Source organism: Phaenicophaeus curvirostris, chromosome 2 (assembly GCF_032191515.1).
Source record: "Phaenicophaeus curvirostris isolate KB17595 chromosome 2, BPBGC_Pcur_1.0, whole genome shotgun sequence".
Classification (NCBI taxonomy): Eukaryota; Metazoa; Chordata; class Aves; order Cuculiformes; family Cuculidae; genus Phaenicophaeus; species Phaenicophaeus curvirostris.
Genome location: NC_091393.1, coordinates 33,821,239 through 33,840,539, shown reverse-complemented (window position 1 = coordinate 33,840,539; position 19,301 = coordinate 33,821,239). Strand labels below are relative to the sequence as shown.

General features: G+C 39.1%; 1 protein-coding gene across 4 annotated transcripts in view; it reads left to right on the top strand.

Annotated features, from left to right (window-relative positions):
- Positions 1-17,757, top strand: part of LOC138717808 (blood vessel epicardial substance) — a 28,450-nt gene extending 10,693 nt beyond the window's left edge. The window contains exons 4-9 of one of the 4 annotated variants that reach the window (XM_069851664.1): positions 4,158-4,345; positions 5,298-5,406; positions 7,313-7,480; positions 10,336-10,477; positions 15,076-15,179; positions 17,443-17,573. In XM_069851664.1, the coding sequence (XP_069707765.1) occupies positions 4,158-4,345; positions 5,298-5,406; positions 7,313-7,480; positions 10,336-10,477; positions 15,076-15,143 (675 nt within the window). In that variant the 3' untranslated portion in view covers positions 15,144-15,179; positions 17,443-17,573. Of the gene's footprint in view, positions 1-4,157; positions 4,346-5,297; positions 5,407-7,312; positions 7,481-10,335; positions 10,478-13,248; positions 13,480-15,075; positions 15,180-17,442 lie in introns of those variants that run through there. The other 3 variants (XM_069851663.1, XM_069851666.1, XM_069851665.1) reach the window with 3 other exon arrangements.
- The last annotated feature ends 1,544 nt before the right edge of the window (positions 17,758-19,301 follow it).

The following is a 19,301-nucleotide window of genomic DNA, read 5'->3' as shown; positions in this document are numbered from 1 at the left end:
AAATATCTTTTAGCTGTCTTATACATTCTGTTTTGAAGGCTGATTTTAAGTGCTTTTCTTATAGAAAGGTAGAGAATGGAGGAATAAAAAAGAAATAGGAACTAATTTTGAATAAGATTTTCTGTGTGCAACTATTGTATTGCCCATCTCAAGATCAATTTTATTTAGTTGTCCTCACAAATGATGTTTTTAAGGAAAGGAAGGAATTGAAGAATAGTTTCAAGTTAGTCGTATTACAAAATGAATAATTGATATGTTCAGTTGTTAAATATTTATTTTATTAAATGGAGCATGCAAAATAGCAGCGAATTTCTCTTCTGACCAGAAAATTATTTCTCTGGTTTTGACTCCTTAGAGCTTTCAGATTTGGCTTTTCTAGTCTGAGTGGAAGCTGAAAGAATCTAATTGGTGTCCCTATAGAGCTCTGACTCGGAGCTCTGGCAGCATCCCAGAGTATTTCAGCCACTGCCGAACAAAACATTACACCTACCCATATGACTCATTTGGAATATGACCCACGAGCATGACTGGAGGAGCAGTCAGCTGCACTTGTGAAGGGTGAATAGTCTGTTACAAGGGAGACCATGTGAACTATCTCTATAGTGTCCAATCTGATCAGTCTTTAAGAAAGTGGTTATGATCTGACCGATCAGATTGGACACTATAGGGATAGTTCACATGGTCTCCCTTTTAACAGACTCTTTAAGTATTGAACATGAAAGGAAGATCACGAAGCTGGAATTATGTGCTAGTTAAGGGATTACATTAGCATTCCAGGGCCAAATCCTGTCCTCAGGTCTGTGTGCATTGTTCTGAACTCATGAGTCTTGGGAGCTACCTGTATGTTCATCTAAGAAAGTGACTTATCTTCAAGTTGCATGTATAGAAAGAGGTGCACGTTAATTTTGTATGGCTGTTAAAAATGAAGGAGTTCCTGGAGAACCGGTGGGCAAAACCAACTGTCAGAGGCAGCTGGCTGATGTCACTATGAGGCCACTAGATAATTTTTGAACAATCATGTCAACTGGGAGAAGTGCCTGGGGGCTGGAGGAAAGCAGGTGCCACTGGTTTCTTCAAAAAGGCCAAGAAAGAGAATCCAGGGTACTGCAGCCTCACCTCAGTCCCTGAGAAGATGATAGAACAACTAATTCTGGAAACCATTTCCAGGTATGTGAAGCACAAGAAGGTGATTGGGAGCAGTCAGCATGGATTCAGCAAGGGGAAGTCATGTTTAACCAACGTGATAACATTCTACTATGAAATAAATGGCTGAGTAGATAAGTAAAGATTAGAGGAAATTGTCTGTCTTAACATCAGTAAGACTTTTGTCACAGTCTCCCATGAAATCCTTTTAGAGAAGCTGTTGACATGTGGGCTGGATGAGGAGACAATGATTTGGATTGAAAACTGGCTGAATGGCTGGGATGAGGGTAATCAGGAGTATGACATCTGGTTGGAGGTATGTACTATACACACTAGTGTGTATACTAGGGGTGTAACCAAGGGGTCAGGGCAGGACCCAGTCCTGTTTGATATCTTTGTTAATGATCTGGATGATGGGGCAGAGTATACGGTGATGACACAAAACTGTGGAGGAGTGGCTGATAGGCCAGAAAGTTGGGCAGCCAACTGGAGGGACCTCAACAGGATGGAAAATGGTTGACAGGAATCTCAGGAAGTTCAACAAGAAGTGCAAAGTCCTGTGCTGGCAGAGGAAACAACTCCAGGTACCAGCACATGCTGGGGGCTGACCAGCTGGAAAGCGTGTTTGCAGAAAGAGACCTGGAGGTCCTGTGGACACCAGCTTGAACATGAGCCAGCAATGGGCTCTTGCAGGAAAGAGTAACAATAGTATTCCAGTGACAGGGCCAGAGGCAATTGGGACAAGCTGAAACACATGAAGGTCTGTCTGAATGTAAGGAAAAATGTTTTTTACTCTAAAAGGGATGGAGCACTGGCAGAGGTTGCCCAGAGAGGTTGTGGAATCTCTGTCCTTCAGGATATGGAAAAGCTGTCTGAGTGTGGTCCTGGGTGACCTTGCTCTAGGTCGCCTTGCTTGTTAGGGGGCTTGAACCAGATGACCTCCAGAGGTCCCTTCCAACTTCCACCATTCTGTCATTCTGTGGTTTTATTGTTATCCTGTTTGAACATTTATATTCTAGCCCTCCTGGTTTTTGTTCTGATAGAGTTTTTTAGACAGAGATTAATTTATAGAAGGATGGAGATGTATAACAGAATGTTCACAGTGTAATGAAATGGAAAGATCCATTTAAATGTTTTTGGGTGGCAGTAATTCATGTTTAATTGAAGCTTATGTATGGACAGATCGAAAAATCAAATGGTGCTTTAATACAGCTGTGAGTGGTGAATGTACACAGATATCTTACACAAAGTGAGTTCAGCGAAGTGTAAGAAAAATCAAGTTCTCAGGAGCGCTCTCATGAGAATTTTGTACATTAAACCCTTGGAAACAGGTGTTGGTGTGTGTTTCACATGGAGGCTGCATAGAAGTCCTCATGGCTAATAAATTTGCTTTTACTTTTCATGGTTAGAGGCTGGTTAAAAAAGTGAAGTCTGCAGGTCTGGGATATCCTTTTGTTGAGCTTTTGTTGAGCTTCTGTGGAAGTATAAAGACTAAGATGTCATGAAATGATAACTGCAAGGTCACATAATCAGCCTTGTATCTTCCTACTTAGCAGTTTAATAACACACTGTACACTCTTTCTGTGGGACTAACCCACCATCTCTGTCCACTGGATTTTCCAAAGCGATTCTCATGGTGTTTGGTGACCCAAATGTGGGATGGTTTGCATCAGTGACTGAAGCTATGTATGAAATACTCCAAATGTGGTTCCACACATCTAGAAAGTTTCTGCTTCATCTCAATTTGTTCCATGTTCAAATAAACTTGAAATGTAACAAGGAAACCTCAGTTTTCAAAAAAAATTCTCGTTATCCTTGCTTTACTGTTTCACATGCAGAGGTAATTCTACCAAAAGCAGCTTAGGGAGGACTGTTGATGTGGAAAACTTGCATCTCTTAGGGGCTAAAGACTAATATTTTCACCCTAAAATGCTCTCCTGGTGAGAGAATTGTGACAGTTTGAAGCCTGTAGGGACCTCAGGCAGCCTGGGGCCTCCTGTGGTCATTCTTGATTCTCCGCCTCCTCCAGCCATAAGATGACCAGAAGTTTCTCTGTTCTCACGGTTGAGCCACCATCAGCTGAAAAGTGACTCCTGAACTCCTGTGCTACTGCCTTCTCTCCTCCCCTGTTTTTAATATTGAAATACAAAAAAATTCTAGAAAACTGTGTGAAATTTGAATATTGTCATTTGTTTGTGTAGTGACTCCTTTTCTTCTTTTTCTGTTTTTTCTTTTTTTCTTGGTTGCTTTTCCTTAATCTCTGCTCAACGTAATCTTTTTCTTTTCATTATCCAATGCTTATTGTTCTAATTTGTTTTCCTCACAGCAAATATGCAGGCTTTGTTCAGGCTGCCTCTGCTTTTGGGGAGGCTTGGACACTGTCTCATTCCCTGCTGCCTTCATTCAAGAAAGACTTCCAGGCCCAGGAATTCAGCCAACATCCTTTCCCTCTTTGCTGCTGCCTGAGTTTGGGTGGGCTCCTCGATGTAGGATGTTCCGCTGGCAGTGTTCTTTTTCTCTTCTTCCTTTGTCACATGTGGTTTCAATATGATGGGTTTGTCTTTTCAGGATTCATAGTATTGCTTTTCCACTGCAACAAAGCCAAGAAACTCATGGATGAAAGGGGCTCTTAGGAGAAACCTTAGAGATGCCCAGAATGAGGTGTACATGTGGTATGAAAAATGCAGGCAACCTCATTTATTTTCCTGTGTAATTCTGGCCCACATCCTGCTTGCTGTTGCATCAACAGACATCTCAAAAGACTCCTTGTGTATGATTGAATGTGCCACTTGAATAGAACAGCTTCCTGTAGCAACAGTGTGCTCACCTGGCTAATTTTAGATAAGGTTTCAGTCAGTCTGTAATAGTCAATGTTTGTAAATAGATGTCACCAGTTCTTTCCTTGCCTAAACATAACAGAAATGTTCCTCAAATCTAGCAAGTAAAATGTGCATAGTCTTACGCTTATTTTAACACTGCTGTATTTTTTGATGTCTTTTGTTTTTGCATTCTAGATCAAGATAGAGAAGGAGCTTAGCAGTCTCTACAAGAGAATGTTTGAACCTCTCCATGTCCCTCCAGAGCTCTTCCAAAGACTAACTGGACAATTCTGCAACATTCAGACTTTAAAGACAGGTCAAGCCTATGCTGCAGAAGATAAAACATCAGTTGACGATAGGCTAAGCATCCTGCTGAAGGGGAAGTAGGTTCCGTAAAGCTCGAGGACAGTCTTATGCTTTGTGTGATGATTGAATAGATAAGGAAGTTTTTGGGTTTTGTCAGCTTTTTTAATCACATTGTTTGTAGCATGTTATTGTCTATAGCCAAATAGTCTATAGACGTAGACTATTTTGTGACACAGTTTTCAAATGACAGTGATGTCTCTTACTGGGACCATAGTATGTCCTCACTTCTATGTGCAGCTGCATGCATTTTAGGGGGAATTATATTTGTATAATACCAAAGGCAATGTTTTCCAGAACAAGCAGGAGATTTGTTTGTGTCTTAGATATCTGAGTTGCCTTCTCAGTGCATTCTCAGCTGTCAACGTTAAATGATATGGTGCATGAGGGAAGGAAAAACTATCTCTCCCGTAGACTTTAAATGAACAGATCTCTTGGAATTTATAATTTCACATATATGTGCAAGTAGAGAGGAGCAGGTACACTGCCCAGAGGCTGACAGGACCGAGGTGAAAAACAGTGAAATAAATGCCCACGGCCAGACTGTAATCTTGAAGTTCTTGCTAAATTCTGGCCAATATTTCAACCAGTTTCTGTTGATGGCAACAGTGATGTTGGATTTCATCATTTTCCTTTGAAGTCATTAGCTGCTCATTACTGGAAATGTAATTATCTAAAGGAAGCCCGATTCTGGTCTGGCTGTGTAGCATAACCCTTCAGATCTTTTTGATTTTGTATAGCAATGTTCTAAGGATACACACCACATCTGGTAATTGTAATTGGCTGTCAACTGCTTAGAATCGGTGGAAGTTTAGGCAGAAGATAGGTTAGCTCTGGGGCTGAAATTCCAGAAGAGGGGCATATTTTTGCCTGCTACCTACTGCTTTTCTGTTGTCAATAATCATATCCAAATTTAGATTAAATTAATCAACCACCATGACTTTGAAATGTTGTTTCATATTTTATTTCCAGAATGAAGGTGTCTTATCGAGGGCATTTTCTGCATAATATTTACCCCTGTGCCTTTATAGATTCTCCTGAATTTCGATCAACGCAGATGAACCGGGGTGAGAAATTCCAGGTACACTTTTCTTTAAATGTCACTGCATACAAATTAATGAAATCATAAAAAAGAGAGTATAACTTTGATTGACAGTGAACTATTTGGCTGCATAATTTTGTTAGCTTTCTAGTACTATTTCATGATGGACCATATCAAGAGTAAATTTTAAAATGAAATGCAGCAGAAGAGTATTATGACAGTGTTAGCTGAGTAGTCTGGCTTTTGCTATTCTGTTCTCTTTTACTATTTGCAAGTTGTTTTTTGTTAAGAGATTATTCAGGACAGATAATTTGGCAGAGAGCTTTACTGGAAAAGAAATTATATGAACAGTGTTATCACTGGTTCAGAAACAGAAAAGGAAAATTTGTTACTGTAATATTTGATGTTACTAAAATAAAAGAGTAAAAGTTCAGGCATTAGTAATTTGAAATGGGTGTTTATCTAGTTTATCTAGCATTTATTAATGCTTCTCTCATTTTGAAAGTTGTTAAAACAACTGAAAGAGATCACATTGTTTTGACTAAAAGTACTCATGGAGGGTAATAGGGGTATATGTTACTAGTGCTGTAATTATACTGGTACATTAAAGCATATTTGGTACTGTCGCTTGTGGGGAAAAAGTACTGTTAGGGAAGCTTTTTTTTTTTTTTTCATATAGTGCCAAAACAGGTATTTTGCTGCCTCTTACTTGATGTTCTTTCACTGAATGTTTGTAGTAATGACTGGACTGTGGCTGACTAGGTGCATCCACATTGATACCCTGTCAGGAGCGGAGCAATGTAGGATCTAAAACCAATGATTGATGTCATATGTTCCAGTCAGACACTAGGCTGAACGCCAAAGAGAAAGTTGTCCAGATGTGTTCATTTTGCAGCAGTGAGGGATCCCACAGCACCGCTTGGCACAGCCTATTTGTAAGCAAATGGATACAAATCGGTCCCTCTGAAGGGAAAAACCTCATGCCTCAATTTCTGGCTGCCTTGCAATCATTTCTAATTTACTGCAGTGTGCATCCTTTCACTCGTGAGTTCTGCTTGTTACTGCACATAAACGTTCTCAGTGCAATACAAGCATGTTGCGACAGGACAGGGATTCAATCTTAAGGACCCCATCTGCTGGCAGTGCTGGCAAATTCTTCCTGAGCTTGTGTGCTTGTATTACAGATCATGAAGCTGAAATCCATGCATATGTGATAGTTTCACATTATTTCTTAGGCTTTATAGATATTTAATTTTTCAGGGGAGTAACATTAGCTTCTAATAGCAGGAGGCACCCTATTTCTTCATAGGTGACTAATTTTCCATGGAGTATCACCGAGCAGGGCAGGTTTTGGTGTGCCATTGCCCTCTGCTGGCACAGGGGGATGAACCTGGCAGGTCCAGCCTCCCTAGAGAGGCTACAAGCTCCTCTGTAGCTACCAATAGCTGAATTATCAGAAACTGAGCACAGAGAGCCATAGCTCAACTGCTAGAAGGTGGCATTTGGGGATAAGCAGGGCTGACAGTGAAAAGAGACAAAAAAAACCACTAAAAACTCTTTGCTGGAGACCTTTTGATTATACCACTTGTTCCTGTTTGGCGACAGCAACATAAAATAAAACCAAGCAACATTTAGCCTGTTGGGATGCAGGTAGTGCACTGTAGGGCCAACTCTACACGTAACTCTCTTAACATAAATGCTTTTGCAGTTGTGAGAGATTCCCCCTATTACCTCTCCCAGGTTTTCTGAAAAACAAACTGGTCATCCTTATCAATTAAAAATATGATGCTAATAAATACCTGAGATGTTCTGCGTTTGTAAATATCACATTCTAAGGGATACTGAAAAGTTTCATGTACTTATTTTGACTGGAGACACAGATAAAATGGTATCACATATTTTAAAGCAAGAGAGAAGTGCTAATTCTGAGTGTGTATTTTCTTAGGTCACCATTATCGCAGATGATAACTGCAAGTTCCTGTGCTGGTCCAGGGAAAGGCTGACTTATTTTCTGGAATCTGAGCCATTTCTATATGAGATTTTTAAGTATCTTATTGGCAAAGATATTACAAATAAACTGTATTCACTGAATGACCCAACTTTAAATGACAAGGTAAGCAACTGAAGTTTTGTTTGGGAATTTTATTCCCCCACACAAATGCATTGTTACTCCAGTTTTTAATCCTCTTAAAGCACTTTTTTTTAACCTGCTGCTGTCAGCTGCTGAATTCACAGTTCTTGCCTTTTCTGCCAAAGTATGAGTCAGTGAAATGTTTTTGTCAAAAGCAATATTGTTTGAAGTTAGTGCAGTAATGTGCAAGAAAGATGAGTAACTGAGACTCAGAACTGATCAGCTAGTGCAAATATTTCTAGTAAATTAGTAGACATGATGGCTGGTAGCTAAAAAGGTGCTTCTCCCTGGATGTGCTCTCTTACTAAAAAGTTAGAGCCTTTGTACAAGCATCAGCATTGTTTTGTGAAAGAAAATATTTGGATGGTAACTTAGCTGGTGGTGGCTTTTTTAATTATTTATGTAGTGGCTGTAGGGTTCTCATACATAATTTATTTGAAGAACTTTCACCATCATTTATGAAAAGCTTTATAATTTTATAATACAGTACTTTTGTATTCTGTCTGTATTGATTGAACTCACAGTAACTCAGAGCAAAAATCCTTCTCATCAAATTGCCTGTAAATATCTCATATATAGGTTAAATTGTTACTTCTGCAAAGCTGTAAATTTACTAGAAAATGATCCAAAAGGAATGACTGCCACTGCTACTGTACAACAGACCTTTGAGAGGCTTAACTTCTCATGTCTTTATGGCTAATTAGACATTTGAAGTTTTCTCAATTTTGTACTGGCTATAGAAAGAGAAAACAAAGAATTGCTGGAGAAACAATTTAACTGCAAGAAAGTAGAGTTTATTCTGCCCTCTGGTCAATGAAGTAGAGGATTACACTGTCTTGCAATCAGATCATCAAAACTATTTTAGATTACTGTTTAAATCTTACTGATGCAGTAAGATAAAAATGATATAGCAGGAATGTACCACCTATAGTATACACTTAACAAAGTGTATGGTTAAAGCTTGTTTGGTTTTTTAAATAAAAATAATTACAGGGGAATGGTCAGTAATTAAAACTGACATCTACATAGACAGTAAGTCATTCCTGGAGTGTGGCATCTGAAAGGAACATGTAGCAACAGCTTCCCGTGCGTGCACTGAGGATTGCATTCAGACTGCCTTTCCTAGAAGACTGCTGTTAACACTCCTCACCTTGTCATCTTTCATTTTGTTCTTTTTTCCCCTATTTACCTTTTTATCTCTTTCCTCCTTTTTTTTTTCCTCTTTTCTTTTATCTTCTCTCATTTTCTTTTTTTTCACGTGAATGACAGAAGTAGGATACCATGCCTAACACATAAAGTCATCAGCAACACGCTTGTGCTGCTGACTTCTGGCACTGTAGAGCTTCAGCACCAGAATAAATATTTCTTGAAATGAAATACTCATAGTAATGCTGTATTTGCTATTTTTAAATGAAAGATCCTTACCATAGCTTCTAAGTATTAAAAAAAACTTCAGCCCTCCTTTGACTTAACATCTGAACATTTTAACTTCAGTTCTTATCAGTCCTTCTTTTTAGTAACAGTAGTCACATGAATTTGACATTATTGTAACTGTTTCATCACAGTAACTTTTGAAAATGTATGTTCTAAAAATTAAGAGTGAGCATTTGGGAATGCTGTAGTACCTTTTTATTCTTCCTTAAATGAAAATCCTGTTGCACAAGCCCTTCCTACATAACATAGCTCAAGAATTGTCAAGTAAATTCTCCTTTATTTCCCCATTGCCAGCACTCTATGCACCTCACTTCTCACAGGCTTCATTGTCAAATATACTTATTACTGGTGTCTTTAATGCTTTTTAACTGGGGACAACCTCATCAGAAAATTTTGTAGGTGACTTCTGTACACAGAGGACACTAAAGAGAGCAACAAAACTAAGTTCAGTATAGATTACTCACAATCAAGCCAGTAGTAAGAAGATAAGAATATCAATTTGTTGTATGTTGGAAAACAGAAAAGCATCTATTTATTACTAAGGAACGTTGTGATTTTCTCCTGCCTAAGGAGATTTTCACCACTGTTGGCAAAATAGTCATTCCTCTCCATGTGAAATAGGGTGCTAATTCCTGACTTAAAAAATTCAGTAGAGTCATCCACTATGCTTTTGTCATTGATTATTACCTTTCACATACATTTAAAGTAGCATTCTGACTTGCAGTAATACTTAACAGCGTACAATATGTGGTTTCATATAAATGTTATAGTACAAAGACTTGTCGGGAAGACTACTCAAAGTAAATGGAAGCTCCTAAGACCACTTGACGGGTAGGGGATAATGCTCATGTGATGCATTTAATCTGTCTTAAGTAAAATCAAGAGCTAAGTTATCATTTACTAGGAAGGACTGACATTCACCATTTTCTAACATGATGAAATGAAAAGCCAAGAAAGTGAACAAATTTCTGTTAAGATATAAATTGCTGAACGCTATACGTAGTATGCTGGTTTGTTTAGCATGGAGGACTAGTCTCATTATAAAGGCTGTATTTAACTGGAAAGCATCATACCTAAGTAATGAATTACTGAATAATAATAACCAACCTTTCTGTAGGAAAACACATGAAAAGTCTAGTACAAAACAGAATTAAAATTGAATAATTAATCTGAGGTTTTGTGCTTGTCAGTGTTCTAATTCCAATATATTACTGGAATCTTCTATTTTCATATAAATAATTTATACTGCATAGAAGCTTCTGCTCTAACCAGTCTCTTGATTCATGAATGGTCATAGCTGAGACCAGAGCATCTGCTACAGAGGATATTGTTATTTTCCACCTTTATTTTAATTTACTTGATAATCTTTTTAAAAATAATAATAGTAACTTATTTTATTTTAGGCTTCAAAAAAGATTGATCGACAGCCTAGTCTTTGCTCACAGCTCTCTGTGATGCAGATGAGGAACAGCATGGCCAGTTCCAGCGACAGTGAGGATGGCTTGCAGATGTTCCTTCGCGGGACTTCTTCTGCATCCTCTCTTCGTGAGTGCTCAAAATAGTTCATGCCAGTTTTGAATACAGCTTGGTTGATCATGAGACATAATTGTAGAACTCTTATTGTCTCCAGTGGGAGCAGACTGTAGCTTTTTGGGTGCTCCTATACATCACATAAGCGGAAGGACCCAACTAGGGAATTCATAAGATGCATAAAGCTTTGTATGCTAACTGAAACTACCTCGTATAGACAGCAGAAACAACCCAGCACGTATTGCAGTTTTTGACTTAATGTGAACGTGCAGGCATGATACGGAATGTTTATAGCAATGGGGCAAAACTGTGAATGTACGGTGCCTGTCACAACAGTATCTCCTTTGGTCTGTGACGTGCTTGTAGAAATTAAAAACCCAAACAAAAGTTTTTCCATCAGCCACTTGGTGCTCTGTGTTTCCTCCTGAGACAGTTTGTATTGGCAGGGTCTGGAGAGATGTGGCGGACAACCAATGTTTTGATGCCACCTGGAAAATTTCCAAATATCTTGTCAGGCTCTCCTTCCCTGTGCTTTATATGGCAGAGGTAGGAGGCAACAAATGAAATGAGGGAAGAAGCCATAACTAACCATTTTGTTTCTGCTCTGTGGATTTATTTCTTTATAGAAACCTTCTGAATTATTCTTTCTAGGCTATTGTTATTTTTTACTTTTAATTTTCCCGAATCTCAACTTTAACAGTAGCCTGAAAGCAGCTTTTGAATAAAAGAACTCGAATGGTGCTTGATTTTCTCATTTGACATGAACTGTTAGTTTAATGGAATTCTAAAAGATCATATTCGATTATTTATTTTGGTTTGGGAAATATTATTCTTTAGAAATTAAAATTCAAATATATAAGGAAAAAAGCCACTGCTTATTATTTGTTATGATTAAACTCTTTGATGAGAGAAAGTGATTTAAAGTATCTGCACTTTTCAATTTAATTATCTATTCTCTGTTGTGTTCCTCACAGTTCTCTTCCAGAAACTCCTTCAGACTTGGAGGGCCTATCTGTTTTCACTCCTTAACATTGGTATAGTCTGCATGCCCAGATAGATGGAAGCAAAAGCCATGTTAGTGTTTCACCATAATAGAAAGTCAGGGATGTGACAGCTGGGATATAGGTTTTACAAGACTGGTAAAAATTCCAGTGTTTTCTTTATTCCTCCTCTATTCCCTGAAAGGCCATTTAGAATCACAGAACAGCTGAGGTTGGAAGGAACCTCTGGAGATCATCTAGTCCAACCCCATATTCAAAGCAGGGGCAGCCAGAGCAGGTTGCTCAGGGCCATGTCCAGTCAAGCTTTGAATATTTCCAAGGTGGAAGATTTCACAGCCTCTCTGAGCAACCCTCACGGTGAAAAACATTTCTTTTATTTTAACTCATGACTGTTGTCCTTTGTTCTTTAGTGCATGCCTTTGAGAAGAGCCTGGCTCTGTCTTCTCTATACTCTTGCATTAGGTATCTGAAATCAACAACTAAGATTCCCTGAGAACCTTTTGTTCATAAGCCTGAACACACCAAGTTCTTGCAGTTCTCCATGTGTGTCATGTGCTCAGCCCCTGACCATCTTGGTTGCTCTCCACTGCCCTTGCTCCAGTATGTCCTTGTCTTTTTTGTTCAGTGGAGCCCAAAGCTGGGCATGGCACTCCAGATCCTGTCTCACAAGTGCCACATAGAGGGGATTTATCTCTTTCATTGACCAGCTGGCTATGCTTTTGCTAATATGGCCCTATACATGGATGGACTTCTTCACTGCAGGGGCACTCTGCTGACTTGTATTCCATTTTATGTCCACCCATCCCACCCAGCCCGTTTCTGCAAAGCTGCTTTTCCAACCAGTTGCCCATGGTACATCCATGCTGGTGGTTCTCAGTCACCTTCCTGTGCTTCATGTGCTTGGACGTGGCTTCCAGGAAGACGGGCTCCGTAATCTTCCTGGGGACTGAGGCTAGACTGATAGGCCATTAGTTCCCTGGCTGCTTCTTGCCCTTCTTGAAAATGTCCATGACACTGGCCTTTTTTCAGTCTCCCCTGAGTGCCATGACCTTCCCAAGATGATAGAAGGGGGTCTTGCAATTGTATCAGCCAACCCTCATCACCCTTGGATATAGCTTGTGTGATTCCACAGTCTTGTGTTTACCCTGTTGACTTAAATGGTCCCTAACTCAATCTGGCTTTCCTGTAAGTATCACTCTCCCATTCTCCACCACTAGACTAAGAGACCTAGGGGACCTTAAAACAATCCTGTAAAGTAAAAGCAGCAAGAAAAAAAGCTGTTGAATATCTCTGCCTTTTCCATGTCCCTAGGTCCCGTGCCTCTCAGCCACGATCGCACAGTTTTCCTGATCTTCCTTCTGTTGCTGCTGTATTTGTAGAAACCCTTCTTGTTGCCCTTTGCTAGATCTAGGTCCAGTTGAGCTCGGGCTTTCCTAATTCCATCCCTGCATGTTTGGGCCCTGTTTCTGTATTCCCCTCAAGCAGCTCATCTCTGTTTCCACATTGTGTGTTTGTGTTTGAGCTCTGTCAGGACTTTCCTGTTCACGTATGCCAGCCTTCTACCACGCTTGTTCAACTTTCTGTACACTGGAAGGGGCTGTCCTTACATTTTGAGGAAGGTGTGCTTGAAGATTAAGCATCTGTACTCTTGTCCCTTTGCCCTTGCAGACCGTGTTCCATGGGTTCTTGCCAAGTAGTTCCCTAAGCAATTCCCTGTCCTCACCTCCAGGATTGTAACTCTTACTGTTTGTCTTGCGCACTTCTCAGTATCTTAAACTCCTCCAGCTCCTGGATACTGCAGCCGAGGTTACCATCAGCCTTCATCTCCCTGATGAGTTCTTCCTTGTTCATCAGTGACAGGTCCAGCAGAGCACCTCCCCTAGTTGGCTCAACGATCACTTGTGTGAAGAACTTGGCTACACTCACCAGAAACCTCCTGGACTGCTTGCTCTCAGCCCTGTTCACTTTCGACAAGATACTGGGGTGGCTAAAGTTCCCCACGAGTACCAAGGCCTGCGATCATGAGACTTCTTCCGGTTGTCTAAAGGCGGCTTCCATCTACTTGCTCTTCTTGATCAGGCAGCCTGTAGCAGATACCTGCCACAGAGTCTCTCATGTTGGTCTCTGATCCTTACCCATAAACTCTCGACTGACTTTTCACCTGTTCCACAGGAAAGCTCCATGAAATGGAGGCCATTCCTCTGCATAAAGCACCCTTGGACAAAGTTACACCCTCAGAAGCCTGAAAGAAATTATGAAAATGTTTATGCAGTTAGCTAGAATTAAAATTCTTCCAGGCTTTGCAGCAAAACACTGAAACCAGTAGTTCAGCTTTGGGAGAAAGTAATCTAAACACTTGACATATTCAGCTGTAATTACATTAATTGCTAAGATGCATCCATGCTTAGCACATACTTGATAAATACACTTCCCTCTATTGTACTTTTCTTTGGTTGTGTACTGTATTTTCTGGTATACGTTGTGTGCTTTCCCCAAAAGAGGGGTTTAGATGTCTTTTATGTGCCAAAATTACTCAGTCCGACAGCGGCTGGTGTAGTTTGTACAGCCACAGCCACCACCCCAGTGGCAACAATAGGTGGGCAGCAGCCTCACAACTCCAGTAATTCCTTTAGTTTTGGGGAGGCAGGGGGTTACCTGTACAGCAGCATATCAGACACCTTGGGAAGTACTGTACGTTATTTCTCCTTTGCGTCTTGATGAATACGAAATGTTTGACGTCTATAAAAGGTTGATAAAAATTCTTGATGAAAGGTTATTTATCTCACCAAACCGTAATGCTTCAATCTTTTTTTTTGCCAAAATAGCTTGTTAGTTATCCCTGGGTACTGTCATTCCCACTGAGGGGTTTGCTGCCAAGGTGAGCTCTGCTTAAAGATTTGGTTTCAGTGGGGACTGTAGCCGCATACGCACATTTTATCAGACCACAGGGGAAGAAACAACAAAAAAGCTGTCATTTGCCTTCCCATTGCTGTATTTTCAGAAACCTGCTTCTGGGTGTTTTCAGTGCAGCAGTGAGTCTTTTTTGTTGTTTGTTTTTTTTTTTAAGATTCAGATTGAGGTACATGCTGAGGCATGCTGCCCCACTGCTGTTCCCCTGGATCCTCCTTCCACGATCATACATTTGTTTATTAAAACAGAACAAAACCCCCAAAGCCAACACAGAAGATTTAGTGAGGAACATGTGGAAATTACAAACTTTTTTAAAAATTATTTTTAAATTAGAATAAGACATTAGTAAAAGACACTTATCTGTACAGGAGCTCTACAGGAATACTGTCTTGTCATTGCTAGGTGATCAATTGTTGTGTAGACAAAAGCTGCTCACTACAAATATGATAATTGGGTACTATAATACAAATAAATTTTATTCTCCTAATAACTCCTAAACTTTTTAAATTATGCTTTCATTTGTGCTACAATCTGCTTTGACTAATTTTCTCAAGGAACTGATATAAAGCTTTTTTTAAAGCGTTTAGTAGTGAAAGAGTGAAAAATACTAATTAGTGGGTCCCAGACTACAATTACTAACAAAACTGTGTTTGCATTTAATTTAACTAAGAAACCCAACTAACTGTTTGCTTTTATATTAAGGAAATAACCAACAAGAGTTCTATAATGCTTACGGAGTGAGCCGTTTGCAGCATGATGTTTTCTGTTGATAACATCACATTAACTCAGCAAGCATCCCCAAAAAGGTATTAAAGTGGGATTTCTTTTTCACGTGGTACTTGTGTTTGACATCCACAATCCATCTAAATGTAATTTATTACTAAATGAAACTGATGCATCTGTTCTTCCAAAATCTGGGTTAAGCAGAAATGGTTCAACCTGGTTGCAAGGGTAGCTTCACCTAACTTTCAGTCCTCTAAATAACATTTTGGTATTAGTTTCTGTTCAATAATTCTATTGCTCAATAGTCATTCATATACTTGTTATTGACACAGTCTGTTTTTCTGTGCTACTGGGTTTAGATCACTCAGATTTGCTGGTCTATGAACCTGTATTTGCAGAATTCTAAGCTAAGCAAGAACGCAGAGAGGTTGCGTTTTTGTAATGCTTTTATTGGTATTATCTCACATGTGCTCCCTGTGTTATATCCAGCTTGTGCTTAAAAGCAGGATTGGGTTTCATGGGAAATGCCAGTTTAATAGGTATTTGGGCTTAGGCCCTCGAGAGAGTGTAGCAGTGTAAAGTGTGGAAGGTCTGGGTTCAGGGTCTGACTCAGTCTCTCGAACGTCTGTCCAACACTGGATTGAGGCATCAGCAGACACGGCTTTTATATTTAGAGAAAATGAGCATGTCTGAGAACCAAACAACTTGATAGTGTTAGACCTTATATTGAATCCCATTTAACAGATTTACGGCTTCTTCTGATTTCTGGAGAGAACTAAGTGCTCTTAAGCAAAAGAGAGAGGGTAAAAATGGCGATAAACTGCACTGGTACAAAAATCTAAAAAACCAGAAAGCTGAAATTAATCCAGCATTTTCAGGCATCCTTTCATCTTTAAGTGTAATATTTTGGTGTCCCCAATGAAGCCAATTTTATATCCAAGTGTACACACAAATCCAGGGTTTAGACCATTAAATGTTCTATACATCATTTGCTTAGGTCATAAAAACCCATCTGTGTCAAAAGAAGTGCTTAACAATTCCAGTGATTAAAAATGTGTTTGAGTAACCCTTTATCACAGTGATTAAAGTAGTTTATTTGAATGTGTAAAGAAAATATTAATACACTTTTAACATGAAAAGGCCTAAAAAGGTAATTCCCGACAGTGCTTGTGTGAATTTGACTTAAAAATGCGGTAGTACTATAATTTGCTGGTCTTGCCTGTAGCTGAATTTTTGTTCTCTGTGTGTAATATATGCAGCACAAAGTAGTTTTACTTCATAAATAGGCTTCCTTAGCAGAGCACTTTAATGTATATCTGATAAACTTTTTTTAAATTAATAGAATATCCCTGCAATAACAGTTATGTTACAGGTATCAGTATCTTTTTCAAGAACATTTGAACTTTTAGCTAGTATACGGTGACCTATCAGACCAGACTACTACTTCTTACTATTTTCTTAAATGGTATTTCAAAGTTTTCCCTTTTCTTTTTGGTCATCATATTGTAGCTGTTTACAACCTACTGCTATTGTGGTAGTTTAACTCTAGAAGAGAGCACTGAGAGAAAAAAAAGTCCAAGTACAGATGCAATTTGGCTGATGTCAGAGGATCTTTCTGGTGAAACCCTCATGCATAAAATTTAACTACAATAGAGGTAGTTTGCAATAATAACTTGGACAAAAACTCCATGTAACGTCTTACTAGCAATGGCTGATGTGTGTGTTCCACTCTAGCAAGCTTTATGAGTCTACAGGATTGTGTCAAAGCAATGAAATCACTGTCAGCCAAAAGTATTGTGGCCTTCACCTGTTCATCCTGTTTTCTATATGGTTGTTTATGGGGGTATTATATTTTCCATAAGTGTTACATTGTTGGGCTTTTAAGGCAGTTAGAGCTGTGATCATTGAGCTTTGCCCAATGCACTAAAGAATTTTTTCACAGCCGAAGCAAATGTGCAGGTGCACACACCTTTTGTATTTAACCATTTGTGTCTTCCTTTGTGGAGAAGAACCAGTAGGTGAGTGTAATGGTGAGAAAACAATCACTAGGGACACAGCGTTGGGCATCTCTCACAGTCAGGGCTGGCAGTGAATTTGGGGAGAGTGCTGTGGCTGGTCACAGAGTCTGAATCTCAGAGGCATTGCCAATTCACAGAAGCGTGACTGCCCCGTGTCTGGAGTTTCATGATGCCTGTGGCCAAATAACAAAGAAACTTTTACTTACTAAATCCTCTCACAAGGGAGTTAAGGCAGGATCATCAGATTGTGTGCACTTTGTCACAAATAGATGTATGTAGCAGATGGGTGTTGTGAAATTAATTGGTGATTTCTTTGTAACTGTGGCAGGCCCAGGCCGGACATCTCCCTACTTGAGAACTTCGGCAAAAATGAAGCCAATAGAAGAAACTGTTGAAGATGATGTCTTTGAAGCACCATCTTCTGATAAGCTTGAACTCCAGCAGATGCCTTAAACAGATGTGTCCTTGGGCATATCAGAGCTTGCACAAAGTTCCAGTGCAAGAGGAAGAAGCTGAATTTGGGAGGAATCTGAAAGCTAATAACAACCTCTCCATGTCAAAATTCTGCATATGTCTGTGGCTTCTAGATGGAAATGTCACACTTTATTTTAGTTCTAAATAAAGTAAAATGAATAAAAACTTATACGGGTATTATTTTTGTCTCCTGGACATGGATGGTTGCTTTATTTCTACTTTGACCTTTGCCTTCATACATTTAGTATTAAGTGGCTGAATAGCCTGAAATTTCTAGACACTTCTTCAGTGGCGATCATCCCCAGTTTCATTTCTGTAAGTTTCTTAGAAGCCTGTGTCTTATGAATGGGAGATTCTGAAACTGTGTTTCCAAAGCCTGGTTGCTGTTACCTACCTTCATTTCTGTGAGAATGAAGGTAGTTCATTTCTTTCTCATGTGAAATAATACCCATACTCTTCTGCGTCTTTTGGTAGGTATTTGCATCTAAGTCTGGCATTTCTTAACCTGTCTGCTTGACAGTGTAATAATAACTTCAATTTTACTTTTTCTTGGCAAAATATTTAAATTTAATGTTGCCTTTATTCCTTAACTTTTTCTTCTTTAGGTAACGGTGTTACACTGAAGTCTATGCTTTTCCTTAGTCTTATCCGTGGAGTGATTGAGCTGTTCTGGATTAACCTTTCCACACGGCAATACATGAGGTACAAATTACGCTTGATGTAGGAAATTCAGTTCAGATCTCAAAACTGGGTAGCTGCAAGTACAGTTAAACACAGTCTCCTACAGGGAAGCATTTGGAAGTGTTTATAAGACGTACTTGGAGCAGTCCTATCTGTGATATGTGGAGACATGTAGATGGCAGCTATACCTCTGTGCTTTGACAATTCTTGAAATTTGTTATGCAGCAAAATAGTGTATTTTAACTGAAAATAGCAGAAAATAGATACTATTCCATTTATTGAACTGCACAAAACTCTGCTACACACAATAATAGAAGTCTGGCATAAACTCTTAAGGAGTCAGAGGTGTCAGAGTCTGGGTTTTGCTGGTTTGCATTGTTCCATTTTATTTCTAAAATTTATCCTGAAAGAGCGTCCTTGAATAAGCCTGCATCTGAATTACATTACCCATTTATTCCCTCCTGAAAAGCTCCTGGAATATCAAAACACACAATTAAATGATTGGAAGTTGGACCTGTATTGTCAAGTGTTCCTGCTTTTGTGAATTTAAATCCACTGTTTAATATTACATCATTACATCTTGTGGTTCGGTCAGCTCTGTATTACTAAAAATGCCATACTGAGGTGAGAAATACTTACCAATTTGTGTGAATATGTGTAAAATATTTTCAGGCCACACATATGCAAAAGACAGCACATTGGCCTCTGTTGGAGTTGATGTAGTTAATCACCCAAATTTGACTTAATGTTATGAGAGTCTTCATAGGTAGAAAATAGGAAATCCTCTTGCAGCTGTTGTAACTTATGCACAAGCATTAGTTGGAACAGCTTTCAAAACCACTGGTTTAATTACTCAAAATGAGGGGTAGAATCAGTTGCAAGTCTGCTGGGATTCAAATAAAACATAAATGCATACTTAAAATTATTTTTAGCAACTGTCAAATATTAGCAACTGAACAGATTACACCATGAACAAAACTACAGTAGACAACAGGAAAATTAAATATTTTAGAAAACCAGGGAACATTCTCC